Here is an 18,607-nt window from a genome sequence, read left to right on the forward strand (position 1 = left end):
TGTTATGAGAGGCACTGATGTAGCTGGCGCTGTTATGAGAGGCACTGATGTATCTGGCACTGTTATGAGAGGCACTGATGTAGCTGGCGCTGTTATGAGAGGCACTGATGTAGCTAGCACTGTTATGAGAGGCACTGATGTATCTGGCACTGTTATGAGAGGCATTGATGTAGCTGGCGCTGTTATGAGAGGCACTGATGTAGCTGGCACTATTATGAGAGGCACTGATGTAGCTGGCACTATTATGAGAGGCACTGATGTAGCTGGCGCTGTTATGAGAGGCACTGATGTAGCTGGCGCTGTTATGAGAGGCACTGATGTAGCTGGCACTGTTATGAGAGGCACTGATGTAGCTGGCACTGTTATGAGAGGCACTGATGTATCTGGCACTGTTATGAGAGGCACTGATATAGCTGGCGCTGTTATGAGAGGCACTGATGTAGCTAGCACTGTTATGAGAGGCACTGATGTAGCTGGCGCTGTTATGAGAGGCACTGATGTAGCTGGCACTATTATGAGAGGCACTGATGTAGCTGGCACTATTATGAGAGGCACTGATGTAGCTGGCGCTGTTATGAGAGGCACTGATGTAGCTGGCGCTGTTATGAGAGGCACTGATGTAGCTGGCGCTGTTATGAGAGGCACTGATGTAGCTGGCACTGTTATGAGAGGCACTGATGTAGCTGGCACTGTTATGAGAGACACTGATGTAGCTGGCACTGTTATGAGAGGCACTGATGTAGCTGGCACTATTATGAGAGGCACTGATGTAGCTGGCGCTGTTATGAGAGGCACTGATGTAGCTGGCGCTGTTATGAGAGGCACTGATGTAGCTGGCACTATTATGAGAGGCACTGATGTAGCTGGCGCTGTTATGAGAGGCACTGATGTAGCTGGCGCTGTTATGAGAGGCACTGATATAGCTGGCACTATTATGAGAGGCACTGATGTAGCTGGCACTATTATGAGAGGCACTGATGTATCTTGCACTGTTATGAGAGACACTGATGTATCTGGCACTGTTATGAGAGGCACTGATGTAGCTGGCGCTGTTATGAGAGGCACTGATGTAGCTGGCACTATTATGAGAGGCACTGATGTAGCTGGCACTGTTATGAGAGGCACTGATGTAGCTGGCGCTGTTATGAGAGGCACTGATGTAGCTGGCACTATTATGAGAGGCACTGATGTAGCTGGCGCTGTTATGAGAGGCACTGATGTAGCTGGCGCTGTTATGAGAGGCACTGATATAGCTGGCACTATTATGAGAGGCACTGATGTAGCTGGCACTATTATGAGAGGCACTGATGTATCTTGCACTGTTATGAGAGGCACTGATATAGCTGGCGCTGTTATGAGAGGCACTGATGTATCTGGCACTGTTATGAGAGGCACTGATGTAGCTGGCACTGTTATGAGAGGTACTGATGTAGCTGGCACTGTTATGAGAGGCACTGATGTAGCTGGCACTGTTATGAGAGACACTGATGTATCTGGCACTGTTATGAGAGACACTGATGTAGCTGGCACTGTTATGAGAGACACTGATATATCTGGCACTATTATGAGAGGCACTGATGTAGCTGGCACTGTTATGAGAGACACTGATGTAGCTGGCACTGTTATGAGAGGCACTGATGTAGCTGGCACTATTATGAGAGGCACTGATGTATCTGGCACTGTTATGAGAGGCACTGATGCATCTGGCACTGTTATGAGAGGCACTGATGTAGCTGGCACTGTTATGAGAGGCACTGATGTATCTGGCACTATTATGAGAGACACTGATGTAGCTGGCACTGTTATGAGAGACACTGATGTATCTGGCACTATTATGAGAGGCACTGATGTAGCTGGCACTGTTATGAGAGACACTGATGTAGCTGGCACTGTTATGAGAGGCACTGATGTAGCTGGCACTATTATGAGAGGCACTGATGTATCTGGCACTGTTATGAGAGGCACTGATGCATCTGGCACTGTTATGAGAGGCACTGATGTTGCTGGCGCTGTTATGAGAGGCACTGATGTATCTGGCACTATTATGAGAGACACTGATGTAGCTGGCGCTGTTATGAGAGGCACTGATGTAGCTGGCACTATTATGAGAGGCACTGATGTAGCTGGCACTGTTATGAGAGACACTGATGTAGCTGGCACTGTTATGAGAGGCACTGATGTAGCTGGCACTGTTATGAGAGGCACTGATGTTGCTGGCGCTGTTATGAGAGGCACTGATGTAGCTGGCACTGTTATGAGAGGCACTGATGTAGCTGGCACTGTTATGAGAGACACTGATGTAGCTGGCACTGTTATGAGAGGCACTGATGTATCTGGCACTGTTATGAGAGGCACTGATGTATCTGGCACTGTTATGAGAGACACTGATGTAGCTGGCACTGTTATGAGAGGCACTGATGTAGCTGGCACTGTTATGAGAGGCACTGATGTTGCTGGCGCTGTTATGAGAGGCACTGATGTAGCTGGCACTGTTATGAGAGGCACTGATGTAGCTGGCACTGTTATGAGAGACACTGATGTAGCTGGCACTGTTATGAGAGGCACTGATGTATCTGGCACTGCTATAAGGGGCACTGATGTAACTGGTAGTGTTAAGAGAGTTAGGGTATGAGATTTTGTCATTGCATGTATGCCAGTTTTGTAGCGTAAAAATGTCAAACATTTTTTCGCAATTCACATTAATGTGAAAAGCATGAATTTTCTTGGATTCTGCACTGGCCACGACACTTTTATAAAAGTGCAAAGTACTTAATTGGACAGGTTTATTGTTTCAGGTTCACATTAATTATAATTTAAGCCAGAAAATTGCTGTAAATTTTAGCAAACATTGATGCCAGGATATTTATACATTTGGTGCATCGTACAACAGTGTAATTTTTTATCAGGACTGTTGTATAAAACTGTTGTACGATGCACCAAATGTATAAATGGGCTTAAAAATTAGCCCCATATTAAATACTTACATCAATTCCATCCAACTTCCGGATAAAGCTGCTGCTGACAGACTGCAAGGCAACCGGAGGCCAGGAGTGGAACCAGTCTATGGCCGTACAGTTCACCAAGGCAGGGAATTTTCTTGCTCTAGTCCTCAATGTGAACCCCACAGGGGAAAAGCACAGCACTACCTGGAATATATAAAAACACAAACTTACTACTACTAGACGTTACTGACAAAATATCAGTCTCTACTTTAAAAGGTAACATAGCCCAATATGTTCTTTTGTAGTAGATATGAGAAGTGTGGGTGCATTTGAGTGAATATAATAACATAAAACATTATTGCTCATATGTAGCACCACAATCGTTTGATCTGTTAACAAATAATTTTAGATATGTATTCAGGGTTTGCAGGTGACTGGCCATAATCCAATCTATACTGAATCAATCCAAAATTGACTATAATTTCATCTTTCTGTCCACAGTCACAATAAAAGAGAAGATTTAAAGCACAAATTAAATTCTATCCTTCCAGAAAGCAAAATTCCGTGTTTGAGAACTTTAGTGGTGAGAAGTGGGCCAATTCTGTATGCTGTGTTGATATCTGCTAGGTTATATTGAGGGACATCTTCTAGGCAGGATGTCAAACTCATTTTCACCGAGAGCCACATCCACATTTGGTTGCTTTCAAAGCATCTCTTCTAATTTTAAGGGCTCATGTAGATGTTTGTGCAACAAGGTATGAGCATGGACTGGTCAAGGGCTATAAGAGAGCTGTCCCTGGATAGTAGGGCTATAAGAAAGCTGTCCCTTGGTAGCAGGGTTAAGAGGGTTGGTCGTGGGTAGCAGAGCTAAGATAGCTGTCCCTGGGTAGTAGAGATAACAGCTGTCCCTGGGCACTAGGGCTAAGATAGCTGTCCCTGGGTTATGCCGTGGTGTAACGTAGTCCGTCTAACGGACACCACAGACGCAGTGTGAACCCAGCCTTAGAGAGCTGTCCCTGGGTAGTAGAGATAACACAGCTGTCCCTGGTTATTAGCGCTAAGAGAGCTGTTTCTGGGTAGTAATGCTAAGAGTGTTTTCCCTGGGTAGTAGAGATAACAGCTGTCACTGGGTAGTAGAGATAACACGGCTGTGTCTGGGTAGTAGAGATAACACGACAGTCCCTGGGTAGTAGAGATAACACGGCTGTCCCTGGGTAGTAGAGATAACATGGCTGTTTCTGGGTAGTAGAGATAACACAGCTGTTTCTGGATAGTAGAGATAACACGGCTGTCCCTGGGTAGTAGAGATAACACGGCTGTCCCTGGGTAGTAGAAATAACACGGCTGTCCCTGGGTAGTAGAGATAACAGCTGTCCCTGGGTAGTAGAGATAACACAGCTGTCCCTGGGTATTACAGATAACATGGCAGTCCCTGGGTAGTAGAGATAACAGCTGTCCCTGGGTAGTAGAGATAACACAGCTGTTTCTGGGTAGTAGAGATAACACGGCTGTCCCTGGGTAGTAGAGATAACACAGCTGTCCCTGGGTAGTAGAGATAACACGGCTGTTTCTGGGTAGTAGAGATAACACGGCTGTTTCTGGATAGTAGAGATAACACGGCTGTGTCTGGGTAGTAGAGATAACATGGCTGTCCCTGGGTAGTAGAGATAACACAGCTGTTTCTGGATAGTAGAGATAACACGGCTGTCCCTGGGTAGTACAGATAACACGGCAGTCCCTGGGTAGTAGAGATAACAGCTGTCCCTGGGTAGTAGAGATAACACAGCTGTTTCTGGGTAGTAGAGATAACACGGCTGTCCCTGGGTAGTAGAGATAACACAGCTGTCCCTGGGTAGTAGAGATAACACGGCTGTTTCTGGGTAGTAGAGATAACACGGCTGTGTCTGGGTAGTAGAGATAACATGGCTGTCCCTGGGTAGTAGAGATAACACAGCTGTTTCTGGATAGTAGAGATAACACAGCTGTTTCTGGATAGTAGAGATAACACGGCTGTCCCTGGGTAGTACAGATAACACGGCAGTCCCTGGGTAGTAGAGATAACAGCTGTCCCTGGGTAGTAGAGATAACACAGCTGTTTCTGGGTAGTAGTGATAACACGGCTGTCCCTGGGTAGTAGAGATAACACAGCTGTCCCTGGGTAGTAGAGATAACACGGCTGTGTCTGGGTAGTAGAGATAACATGGCTGTCCCTGGGTAGTAGAGATAACACAGCTGTTTCTGGGTAGTAGAGATAACACGGCTGTCCCTGGGTAGTAGAGATAACACAGCTGTCCCTGGGTAGTAGAGATAACACGGCTGTCCCTGGGTAGTAGAGATAACACGGCTGTCCCTGGGTAGTAGAGATAACACGGCTGTCCCTGGGTAGTAGAGATAACACGGCTGTCCCTGGGTAGTAGAGATAACACGGCTGTCCCTGGGTAGTAGAGATAACACGGCTGTGTCTGGGTAGTAGAGATATAAAGGCACAGATGATTGGCCTCGGGGAGACCAAAACATCCAACACTGCGGAGACACCATCACGTGTTTCTCAACGCAGTGATTCCAGAACACTGCCCCCATCCCTTATGGGAAATATGCAAATGCAGGTAAAGAAGCAGCGGAGACACCATCACGTGTTTCTCGACGCAAGCAGTGAATAGCCAGGCCTTTCCCCGGGAAGGAACAACCACGGGAAGGGCAGCATCCTATGAAGGAAAGCCACCTATGCCAAGCATGGTATCCATCCACAGACAGCTGTTTCGGGGTGTTTGCCCCTCATCAGTGTGGAGTAGGAATCTGGCTATTAGGAGCAGTGCCTAGTAAAAAGGCTATAAAGGCACAGATGATTGGCCTCGGGGAGACCAAAACATCCAACACTGCGGAGACACCATCACGTGTTTCTCAACGCAGTGATTCCAGAACCTTATGGGAAATATGCAAATGCAGGTAAAGAAGCTGCGGAGACACCATCACGTGTTTCTCGACGCAAGCAGTGAATAGCCAGGCCTTTCCCCGGGAAGGAACAACCACGGGAAGGGCAGCATCCTATGAAGGAAAGCCACCTATGCCAAGCATGGTATCCATCCACAGACAGCTGTTTCGGGGTGTTTGCCCCTCATCAGTGTGGAGTAGGAATCTGGCTATTAGGAGCAGTGCCTAGTAAAAAGGCTATAAAGGCACAGATGATTGGCCTCGGGGAGACCAAAACATCCAACACTGCGGAGACACCATCACGTGTTTCTCAACGCAGTGATTCCAGAACACTGCCCCCATCCCTTATGGGAAATATGCAAATGCAGGTAAAGAAGCTGCGGAGACACCATCACGTGTTTCTCGACGCAAGCAGTGAATAGCCAGGCCTTTCCCCGGGAAGGAACAACCACGGGAAGGGCAGCATCCTATGAAGGAAAGCCACCTATGCCAAGCATGGTATCCATCCACAGACAGCTGTTTCGGGGTGTTTGCCCCTCATCAGTGTGGAGTAGGAATCTGGCTATTAGGAGCAGTGCCTAGTAAAAAGGCTATAAAGGCACAGATGATTGGCCTCGGGGAGACCAAAACATCCAACACTGCGGAGACACCATCACGTGTTTCTCAACGCAGTGATTCCAGAACACTGCCCCCATCCCTTATGGGAAATATGCAAATGCAGGTAAAGAAGCTGCGGAGACACCATCACGTGTTTCTCGACGCAAGCAGTGAATAGCCAGGCCTTTCCCCGGGAAGGAACAACCACGGGAAGGGCAGCATCCTATGAAGGAAAGCCACCTATGCCAAGCATGGTATCCATCCACAGACAGCTGTTTCGGGGTGTTTGCCCCTCATCAGTGTGGAGTAGGAATCTGGCTATTAGGAGCAGTGCCTAGTAAAAAGGCTATAAAGGCACAGATGATTGGCCTCGGGGAGACCAAAACATCCAACACTGCGGAGACACCATCACGTGTTTCTCAACGCAGTGATTCCAGAACACTGCCCCCATCCCTTATGGGAAATATGCAAATGCAGGTAAAGAAGCTGCGGAGACACCATCACGTGTTTCTCGACGCAAGCAGTGAATAGCCAGGCCTTTCCCCGGGAAGGAACAACCACGGGAAGGGCAGCATCCTATGAAGGAAAGCCACCTATGCCAAGCATGGTATCCATCCACAGACAGCTGTTTCGGGGTGTTTGCCCCTCATCAGTGTGGAGTAGGAATCTGGCTATTAGGAGCAGTGCCTAGTAAAAAGGCTATAAAGGCACAGATGATTGGCCTCGGGGAGACCAAAACATCCAACACTGCGGAGACACCATCACGTGTTTCTCAATGCAGTGATTCCAGAACACTGCCCCCATCCCTTATGGGAAATATGCAAATGCAGGTAAAGAAGCTGCGGAGACACCATCACGTGTTTCTCGACGCAAGCAGTGAATAGCCAGGCCTTTCCCCGGGAAGGAACAACCACGGGAAGGGCAGCATCCTATGAAGGAAAGCCACCTATGCCAAGCATGGTATCCATCCACAGACAGCTGTTTCGGGGTGTTTGCCCCTCATCAGTGTGGAGTAGGAATCTGGCTATTAGGAGCAGTGCCTAGTAAAAAGGCTATAAAGGCACAGATGATTGGCCTCGGGGAGACCAAAACATCCAACACTGCGGAGACACCATCACGTGTTTCTCAACGCAGTTCACTGGAATCACTGCGTTGAGAAACACGTGATGGTGTCTCCGCAGTGTTGGATGTTTTGGTCTCCCCGAGGCCAATCATCTGTGCCTTTATAGCCTTTTTACTAGGCACTGCTCCTAATAGCCAGATTCCTACTCCACACTGATGAGGGGCAAACACCCCGAAACAGCTGTCTGTGGATGGATACCATGCTTGGCATAGGTGGCTTTCCTTCATAGGATGCTGCCCTTCCCGTGGTTGTTCCTTCCCGGGGAAAGGCCTGGCTATTCACTGCTTGCGTCGAGAAACACGTGATGGTGTCTCCGCAGCTTCTTTACCTGCATTTGCATATTTCCCATAAGGGATGGGGGCAGTGTTCTGGAATCACTGCGTTGAGAAACACGTGATGGTGTCTCCGCAGTGTTGGATGTTTTGGTCTCCCCGAGGCCAATCATCTGTGCCTTTATAGCCATTTTACTAGGCACTGCTCCTAATAGCCAGATTCCTACTCCACACTGATGAGGGGCAAACACCCCGAAACAGCTGTCTGTGGATGGATACCATGCTTGGCATAGGTGGCTTTCCTTCATAGGATGCTGCCCTTCCCGTGGTTGTTCCTTCCCGGGGAAAGGCCTGGCTATTCACTGCTTGCGTCGAGAAACACGTGATGGTGTCTCCGCAGCTTCTTTACCCGGGTAGTAGAGATAACATGGCTGTCCCTGGGTAGTAGAGATAACACAGCTGTGTCTGGGTAGTAGAGATAACATGGCTGTCCCTGGGTAGTAGAGATAACACGGCTGTCCCTGGGTAGTAGAGATAACACGGCTGTCCCTGGGTAGTAGAGATAACACGGCTGTCCCTGGGTAGTAGAGATAACACGGCTGTCCCTGGGTAGTAGAGATAACACAGCTGTCCCTGGGTAGTAGAGATAACACAGCTGTGTCTGGGTAGTAGAGATAACACAGCTGTGTCTGGGTAGTAGAGATAACACGGCTGTCCCTGGGTAGTAGAGATAACTGTTGTGAATTCTGTGGCCAAGCTCCCTCCTGTGGTCGTGAGTGGTACTTCGGCTGGTTCTGTCTATGAGCTTCCTTTGGTGGATGAGAGTGGTACTGCGGCTTCTGAGTTTCCTTCCTCAGGTGATGAGGTTAAGTCGTTAGGTGCTGCTGTATTTAACTCCACCTAGTGCTTTTATCCTGGCCTCCAGTCAATGTTCTAGTATTGGTCTTGCTTCCTCCTGGATCGTTCCTGTGGCCTGTCTTCCTGCATAAGCTAAGTTTTGCTTGTGTTATTTTTGTTTGCTATTTTTTCTGTCCAGCTTGCTATATTGGTTTTTCTTGCTTGCTGGAAGCTCTGGGACGCAGAGGGAGCACCTCCGTACCGTTAGTCGGTGCGGAGGGTCTTTTTTGCCCCCTCTGCGTGGTTGTTTGTAGGGTTTTGTGTTGACCGCAAAGCATCTTTCCTATCTTCGGTCTGTTCAGTAAGTTGGGCCTCACTTTGCTAAATCTATTTCATCTCTGCGTTTGTATTTTCATCTCAACTCACAGTCATTATATGTGGGGGGCTGCCTTTTCCTTTGGGGTATTTCTCTGAGGCAAGCTAGGCTTATTTTTCTTTCTTAGGGCTAGCTAGTTTCTCAGGCTGTGCTCAAGGTCTGGTCAGGAGCGCTCCACGGCTACCTCTAGTGTGGTTGGATAGGATTAGGGATTGCGGTCAGCAGAGTTTCCACGTCTCAGAGCTCGTCCTATGTTTTTGATAATTGTCAGGTCACTTTGTGTGCTCTGAACTTCAAGGTCCATTGTGGTTCTGAATTACCTGTTCATAACAGTACTGGAGGCCAAAAGTACTAATGCTTCTCAATTAGAGGGAAAAGAGAAGTTCTGAGACAATTTTTTTTCTTTGCACTGTGTTCTGTCTTTCTTTTCCCCTTTACATCAGGGTGGTTCAGAACACAGGTGTGGACATGGACATTCAAGGTCTGTCCTCTTTGATGGATAATCTTGCTATAAATGTACAGAATATTCAAGATTTAGTGGTTCAGAATCCTATGTTAGAACCTAAAATTCCTATTCCTGAGTTATTTTCTGGAGATAGAGCTAAGTTTTTGAATTTTAAAAATAATTGTAAACTATTTCTTGCTTTGAAACCCCGCTCCTCTGGTGACCCAGTTCAACAAGTTAAGATCATTATTTCTTTATTACGTGGCGACCCTCAAGACTGGGCATTTTCCCTTGCACCAGGAGATCCTGCATTATGTAATATTGATGCGTTTTTCCTGGCGCTCGGATTGCTGTACGATGAACCTAATTCAGTGGATCAGGCAGAGAAAAATTTGCTGGCTCTATGTCAGGGTCAGGATGAGATAGAGATTTATTGTCAGAAGTTTAGAAAGTGGTCCGTGCTTACTCAATGGAATTAATGTGCGCTGGCAGCTATTTTCAGAAAGGGTCTCTCTGAAGCCCTTAAGGATGTCATGGTGGGATTTCCTATGCCTGCTGGTCTGAATGAGTCTATGTCTTTGGCCATTCAGATCGGTCGACGCTTGCGTGAGCGTAAATCTGTGCACCATTTGGCGGTATTATCTGAGCATAAACCTGAGCCTATGCAGTGCGATAGGACTTTGACCAGAGCTGAAAGGCAAGAACACAGACGTCAGAATGGGCTGTGTTTCTACTGTGGTGATTCCACTCATGCTATCTCCGATTGTCCTAAGCGCACTAAGCGGTTCGCTAGGTCTGCCACCATTGGTACGGTACAGTCGAAATTTCTTTTGTCCGTTACTCTGATTTGCTCTCTGTCGTCCTATTTTGTAATGGCATTTGTGGATTCAGGCGCTGCCCTGAATTTGATGGACTTGGAGTTTGCTAGGCGCTATGGGTTTGTCTTGGAGCCCTTGCAGTGTCCTATTCCATTGAGAGGAATTGATGCTACGCCTTTGGCCAAGAATAAGCCTCAGTATTGGACCCAGCTGACCATGTGCATGGCTCCTGCGCACCAGGAGGATATTCGCTTTCTGGTCTTGCATAATCTGCATGATGTGGTCGTGTTGGGGTTGCCATGGCTACAAGTCCATAACCCAGTATTAGATTGGAAATCAATGTCTGTCTCCAGCTGGGGTTGTCAGGGGGTACACGGTGATGTTCCATTTCTGTCTATCTCATCATCCACCCCTTCTGAGGTCCCAGAGTTCTTGTCTGATTACCGGGATGTATTCGATGAGCCCAAGTCCAATGCCCTACCTCCGCATATTGATTGTGATTGTGCTATCGATTTGATTCCTGGTAGTAAGTTTCCTAAGGGTCGACTGTTTAATTTATCTGTACCTGAGCACGCCGCTATGCGGAGTTACGTGAAGGAGTCTTTGGAGAAGGGTCATATTCGCCCGTCATCGTCGCCATTGGGAGCGGGGTTCTTTTTTGTGGCCAAGAAGTATGGTTCGCTGAGACCTTGTATTGATTACCGCCTTCTAAATAAAATTACGCTCAAATTTCAGTACCCCTTGCCGCTGCTGTCTGATTTGTTTGCTCGGATTAAGGGGGCTAGTTGGTTCACCAAGATAGATCTTCGTGGTGCATATAATCTTGTGCGTATTAAACGGGGCGATGAATGGAAAACAGCATTTAATACGCCCGAAGGCCATTTTGAGTACCTGGTTATGCCATTCGGGCTTTCTAATGCTCCATCAGTGTTTCAGTCCTTTATGCATGACATCTTCCGAGAGTACCTGGATAAATTCCTGATTGTATACTTGGATGATATTTTGGTCTTCTCGGATGATTGGGAGTCTCATGTGAAGCAGGTCAGAATGGTGTTCCAGGTCCTGCGTGCTAATTCTTTGTTTGTGAAGGGGTCAAAGTGTCTCTTTGGTGTTCAGAAGGTTTCATTTTTGGGTTTCATTTTTTCCCCTTCTACTATCGAGATGGACCCTGTTAAAGTTCAGGCCATTTATGATTGGACTCAGCCAACATCTCTGAAGAGTCTGCAGAAGTTCCTAGGCTTTGCTAATTTTTATCGTCGCTTCATCAATAATTTTTCTAGTAATGCTAAACCGTTGACTGATTTAACCAAGAAGGGTGCTGATGTGGTCAATTGGTCTTCTGCTGCTGTGGAAGCTTTTCAGGAGTTGAAGTGTCGTTTTTCTTCTGCCCCTGTGTTGTGCCAACCAGATGTTTCGCTTCCGTTCCAGGTCGAGGTTGATGCTTCTGAAATTGGAGCAGGGGCTGTTTTGTCGCAGAGAAGTTCTGATTGCTCGGTGATGAAACCATGTGCCTTCTTTTCCATGAAATTTTCGCCTGCTGAGCGAAATTATGATGTTGGCAATCGAGAGTTGCTAGCCATGAAGTGGGCATTCGAGGAGTGGCGTCATTGGCTTGAAGGAGCTAAGCATCGCGTGGTGGTCTTGACTGATCACAAGAACTTGACTTATTTCGAGTCTACCAAACGGTTGAATCCTAGACAGGCTCGTTGGTCGCTGTTTGTCTCCCGTTTTGACTTTGTGGTTTCGTACCTTCCGGGCTCAAAAAATGTGAAGGCGGATGCCCTGTCTAGGAGTTTTGTGCCCGATTCTCCGGGTTTGCCTGAGCCGGCGGGTATTCTCAAAGAGGGGGTAATTTTGTCTGCCATCTCCCCTGATTTGCGGTGGGTGCTGCAAAAATTTCAGGCTAATAGACCTGACCGTTGCCCAGCGGAGAAACTGTTTGTCCCTGATAGGTGGACGAATAAAGTTATCTCTGAGGTTCATTGTTCCAGTGTTGGCTGGTCATCCTGGAATCTTTGGTACCAGAGATTTGGTGGCTAGATCCTTTTGGTGGCCGTCTCTGTCGCGGGATGTGCGTTCTTTTGTGCAGTCCTGTGGGATTTGTGCTCGGGCTAAGCCCTGCTGTTCTCGTGCCAGTGGGTTGCTTTTGCCCTTGCCGGTCCCGAAGAGGCCTTGGACACATATCTCTATGGATTTTGTTTCGGATCTCCCCGTCTCTCAAAGAATGTCGGTCATTTGGGTGGTTTGTGATCGTTTCTCTAAGATGGTCCATTTGGTGCCCTTGTCTAAATTGCCTTCCTCCTCTGATTTGGTGCCATTGTTTTTCCAGCATGTGGTTCGTTTACATGGCATTCCAGAGAACATCGTTTCTGACAGAGGTTCCCAGTTTGTTTCGAGGTTTTGGCGAGCCTTTTGTGCTAGGATGGGCATTGATTTGTCTTTTTCCTCGGCTTTACATCCTCAGACAAATGGCCAGACTGAACGAACCAATCAGACCTTGGAAACATATCTGAGATGTTTTGTTTCTGCTGATCAGGATGATTGGGTGTCCTTTTTGCCTTTGACTGAATTCGCCCTTAATAATCGGGCCAGCTCGGCTACTTTGGTTTCGCCGTTTTTCTGCAATTCTGGGTTCCACCCTCGTTTCTCTTCAGGGCAGGTTGAGTCTTCGGACAGTCCTGGTGTGGATACTGTGGTGGATAGGTTGCAGCAGATTTGGACTCATGTAGTGGACAATTTGACTTTGTCCCAGGAGAAGGCTCAACGTTTTGCTAACCGCAGGCGCTGTGTGGGTCCCCGACTTCGTGTTGGGGATTTGGTTTGGTTGTCATCTCGTTATATTCCTAAGAAGGTTTCCTCTCCTAAGTTTAAGCCTCGTTTCATTGGTCCATATAGGATTTCTGAGGTTCTTAATCCTGTGTCTTTTCGTTTGACTCTTCCAGCTTCTTTTTCCATCCATAACGTGTTCCATATGTCATTGTTGCGGAGATACGTGGCACCTGTGGTTCCATCTATTGAACCTCCTGCTCCGGTTTTGGTTGAAGGGGAGTTGGAGTATATAGTGGAGAAGATTTTGGATTCTCGTGTTTCGAGACGGAAACTCCAGTATCTGGTTAAGTGGAAAGGTTATGGTCAGGAAGATAATTCCTGGGTCTTTGCCTCTGATGTCCATGCTGCCGATCTGGTTCATGCCTTTCATGTGGCTCATCCTGGTCGGCCTGGGGGCTCTGGTGAGGGTTCGGTGACCCCTCCTCAAGGGGGGGTACTGTTGTGAATTCTGTGGCCAAGCTCCCTCCTGTGGTCGTGAGTGGTACTTCGGCTGGTTCTATCTATGAGCTTCCTTTGGTGGATGAGAGTGGTACTGCGGCTTCTGAGTTTCCTTCCTCAGGTGATGAGGTTAAGTTGTTAGGTGCTGCTCTATTTAACTCCACCTAGTGCTTTTATCCTGGCCTCCAGTCAATGTTCTAGTATTGGTCTTGCTTCCTCCTGGATCGTTCCTGTGGCCTGTCTTCCTGCATAAGCTAAGTTTTGCTTGTGTTATTTTTGTTTGCTATTTTTTCTGTCCAGCTTGCTATATTGGTTTTTCTTGCTTGCTGGAAGCTCTGGGACGCAGAGGGAGCACCTCCGTACCGTTAGTCGGTGCGGAGGGTCTTTTTTGCCCCCTCTGCGTGGTTGTTTGTAGGGTTTTGTGTTGACCGCAAAGCATCTTTCCTATCTTCGGTCTGTTCAGTAAGTTGGGCCTCACTTTGCTAAATCTATTTCATCTCTGCGTTTGTATTTTCATCTCAACTCACAGTCATTATATGTGGGGGGCTGCCTTTTCCTTTGGGGTATTTCTCTGAGGCAAGCTAGGCTTATTTTTCTTTCTTAGGGCTAGCTAGTTTCTCAGGCTGTGCTCAAGGTCTGGTCAGGAGCGCTCCACGGCTACCTCTAGTGTGGTTGGATAGGATTAGGGATTGCGGTCAGCAGAGTTTCCACGTCTCAGAGCTCGTCCTATGTTTTTGATAATTGTCAGGTCACTTTGTGTGCTCTGAACTTCAAGGTCCATTGTGGTTCTGAATTACCTGTTCATAACAGATAACACGGCTGTCCCTGGGTAGTAGAGATAACACAGCTGTCCCTGGGTAGTAGAGATAACACAGCTGTCCCTGGTTATTAGCGCTAAGAGAGCTGTTTCTGGGTAGTAAGGCTAAGAGTGTTTTCCCTGGGTAGTAGAGATAACACGGCTGTTTCTGGGTAGTAGAGATAACACAGATGTTTCTGGGTAGTAGAGATAACACAGCTGTTTCTGGGTAGTAGAGATAACACAGCTGTTTCTGGGTAGTAAGGCTAAGAGTGTTTTCCCTGGGTAGTAGGGCTAAGAGAACTGTTCCTTGGTAGTAGGGCCAAGAGAGCTGTCAGTCCAGCTAACTGTGCACTGATTCTCTGCAGTTGCACTGTTATTTCTAGCATCCAGGCAGAAACGACCTCCCGTGCCCCAAACCTTAAGGAAACCTAATGCTGATGAGCTGGATCCTTTTAGCTTTTGTTCTAAGGGAGGAGTGCCAGACCTCAGAGTCCATGATGGACTGCTCCCTACACTAAGTACTGGCTGCGTCTGCTTTGATTCAAAGATGCAACCACGCAAAAGTGCTGGCTAACAGCATTCACTTTTTGGGCTGGCTGACTGCTTTCACTGCATTCACTTTTTGTGCTGACTAACTGCGTTCACCATTTGTGCTGGCTGACTGCATTCACCGTTTGTGCTGGCTGACTGCATTCACTTTTTGTGCTGGCTCACTGTGTCCACCGTTTGTGCTGTCTCACTGCATTCACTGTTTGTGCTGGCTCACTGCGCTCACCATTTGTGCTGGCTCACTGCGTTCACCATTTGTGCTGACTCACTGCAATCACCATTTGTGCTGGCTCACTGCAATCACCATTTGTGCTGGCTGACTACATTCACCGTTTTTGCTTTCTGACTGAATTCACTGTTTGTGCTGGGTCACTGCATTCACCATTTGTGCTGGCTGACTGCATTCACCGTTTGTGCTGGCTGACTGCATTCACCGTTTGTGCTGGTTCACTGCGTTCACTGTTTGTGCTGGCTCACTGCATTCACCGATTGTGCTGGCTCACTGTGTTCATCATTTGTGCTAGCTGACTCCTTTCACCGTTTGTTCTGGCTCACTGTGTTCACCATTTGTGCTGGCTGACTGCATTCACTGTGCTGGCTGACTGTATTCACTTTTTGTGCTGGCTCACTGCATTCACCGTTTGTGCTGTCTCACTGCATTCACTGTTTGTGCTGGCTCACTGCACTCACCGTTTGTGCTGGCTCACTGCGTTCACTCTTTGTGCTGGCTCACTGCATTCACCGTTTGCGGTGGCTCACTGCATTCACCATTTTCGCTGGCTCACTGCATTCACAATTTGTGCTGGCTGACTGCAATCACCATTTGTGCTGCTCACTGCATTCACCTTTTGTGCTGGCTGACTGCATTCACCGTTTGTGCTGGCTCACAGCGTTCACCTTTTGAGCTGGCTGAATCCGTTCACCGTTTGTTCTGGCTCACTGCGTTCACCATTTGAGCTGGCTCACTGCGTTCACCATTTCAGCTGGCTCACTGCGTTCACCATTTGAGCTGGCTCACTGCGTTCACCATTTGAGCTGGCTCACTGCGTTCACCATTTGTACTGGCTCACTGCATTCACCATTTGAACTGGCTCACTGCGTTCAATATTTGTACTGGCTCACTGCATTCACCATTTGAGCTGGCTCACTGCGTTCACCATTTGTGCTGGCTCACTGCGTTCACCATTTGTGCTGGCTGACTGCGTTCACAGATTGTGCTGGCTGACTGCTTTGCTTGGTTTCAAAGATGGCATCCGCTCCTTGTGCTGGCGCAACCCCCTCTACAAGGATTTCTACAAGAAAGTACCTTTACGTACATAGTAAGGGGTATAAAATCCTGATGACAGGTTCCCTTTAAAACTGTATTAAAAAAGTCAGGAAAATATTGGCACAGAGTTAACTAGCATAAGATAATGATGGAAAGACCATGACTCTAATTTGACTTTAGCTCTTTTGTCCCTTGTGATCTTGGATAAGTAGACCAGTTTACCCAGATCTGAAATAAGATCATTAGCTTGTGTTTTTTTATTTATTTTTGCTATCACAAATATATGATACTACATCATAAGCGCCTCCAAAGTATAAATGTTATTAGGCTGATGACGGCCGCTCCGCTCCTTATTTTGTTCATGTCTGTTAAGTTATTTAAACTCATAAACACTTTCACAATGTGACAGCGATAATATATTACACACAGACTGCCCAGCAGAGGATGTGCCTACTTCTAAAAAGCTACGAAAAGACCTCAAAAATTCATTTTTCCGTATGTGATCAGTGGACTCTGTGAGCTGCACTTAAAAGCATCCATGAGATAAAAACCGCTGAAGGCAAGACTTGGGGAGGCTATTATGCTTCCGTCCCCTCCCCCAGATTTCACACACTTTCATGGCTCTATGTGAACTCTGCACAGTGGGAATGGTTCAAACTTCAATCCACAACTTGATCAATGGAAAACATAGTGCTAATAGGTGCCCAAGCCACAAAAATAGGGTGCCTTGATTCTATTTTTTAGGTCTTTTTTTTTTTTACAAAAGTGCAGACTGTGAAAAGATGATAACTGGGCACTATAGATAATAAACTACTAAGGCCTTTGATAAAGAGAAATAGAGGTAAGCAATTTCGGTTTAATGGGGATGGAGAACTACAAGTTCCAGTAAGAGTCAGCAAAGGAGACTTGTAGATCAATACACACTAGGCAGCTACAATTTAGCCATTTCTATCTATTGTGTGTGGTAAGATAGTTTTATGGTTACGTGTTCGTAAAAGAAGTAATGGAGCAGTGATGAAGAGTTTGGGAAAAGTACAAACAGGATCACAAAAGGATCCACACTACAACCCTTCTACCCTAAAAAATGAGAACAAAAGTGTGGAAATATACACTCAGCCAACCTTTTGAGATATCATGAGTAGGTGAGATAACATGAGTAGGTGCCTGGATGGATGTGGCTATAGAATGTGTATGGTCATTTTTGCAAAGGATAATATATATATAATCCTGCCATATAATAATTATTATTGCCAATCACTAGCCAAATAATGTTCACAAACAATCAATAAATAATACTCTCATATAGTATCAATATAATGCAGCCACATTGTGCCAAATACTAAGTTATCCTTTAACTCCTGCATGGATTATATAGATCAGCAAAAAGCTGGGGATAGAGAGGGCAGCATAGCCAAAATTTTTAAGTTTACTGAAAGATTTAAAGATTTTTTGGGGTCTTGTTTTTAGGGTAACCTAAAGACTGGGGCTCTGTTTACTTGTCTATTTTGCCACCCATTAATGCTGGCTCAGCTGTGCCTACCTGGACCACCTCTAGTTAATTACCCAGTACAGAGAGACTCGGAGACTCTGATGTACTAATTATGTAACCAAATTCTCATTTCAATAAAATCAGAAGAAATAAGGCTCATGTGGCTGCAACTTCCACCACAGGGGACTCCCAAAGATTATATAGCCATTTAGTAAATGAAATCTACATAATCTTTGTAGATCTTATTCATACCTTAACCCCTTCCTGCCAGGGCCACTTTTAATTTTTTCTCCCCTTTTTCCTAGAGCAATAACTTTTGTGTATTTTTACATCAACATAGCTGCATGAGTACTTCAATTTTTTGCCAGGCAAGTTGTAGTTTTGAATGACACGATTTCAATGTACTGGAAACTAAGAAAAAATTCCAAGTTCGGTGAAAAACAAGCCCCCAATTGTTTTTTGGGTTTTGTGTTTACGTTCTTCATTGTGCAGTAAACATTAACTGGCAATATGATTCTGCAGATCACTACAATCATATAACACCAAATTTTCATAGTCTATATTATCATTATTACTTATTAGTATTGCTCTGCCCATTAGGGCAAAAGACGAGGTTAAATTACTGTTAATACTCTGTTAGTGACATCTAATGTGGTAATAGCACCAACTGGTGATGTTTAAATGTATTAAAAAAAAATCTGTAAAGCAGTCAGTAGCATTGTGGGAGGGACCAGTGCATTCTGGGTAAATGTACTTTTCATAGAGAAGTTCTCCAGACACGTGTGTTGTTCCCTGCATTATCTTACTCGAACTCCATTATCCTGGACAAAGTATATGTGGTAAGGGAACAATTTCTGTTCTGTGGTATTGTGCTATACAGAACTGTTGTAAAATA

The 18,607-nt window shown here is 46.4% G+C and overlaps 1 protein-coding gene across 1 annotated transcript in view; it reads right to left on the minus strand.

The window, feature by feature from the left end:
* LOC138646080 (dynein axonemal heavy chain 11-like) overlaps positions 1 to 18,607 on the minus strand; it is a 377,510-nt gene that overhangs the window by 179,941 nt on the left and 178,962 nt on the right. Inside the window, exon 45 of the mRNA XM_069735549.1 lies at positions 2,985 to 3,146. Within this exon, the coding sequence (XP_069591650.1) occupies positions 2,985 to 3,146 (162 nt within the window). The remainder of the gene's footprint in view (positions 1 to 2,984; positions 3,147 to 18,607) is intronic.

The sequence above is a fragment of the Ranitomeya imitator genome, chromosome 7 (assembly GCF_032444005.1).
Source record: "Ranitomeya imitator isolate aRanImi1 chromosome 7, aRanImi1.pri, whole genome shotgun sequence".
Classification (NCBI taxonomy): Eukaryota; Metazoa; Chordata; class Amphibia; order Anura; family Dendrobatidae; genus Ranitomeya; species Ranitomeya imitator.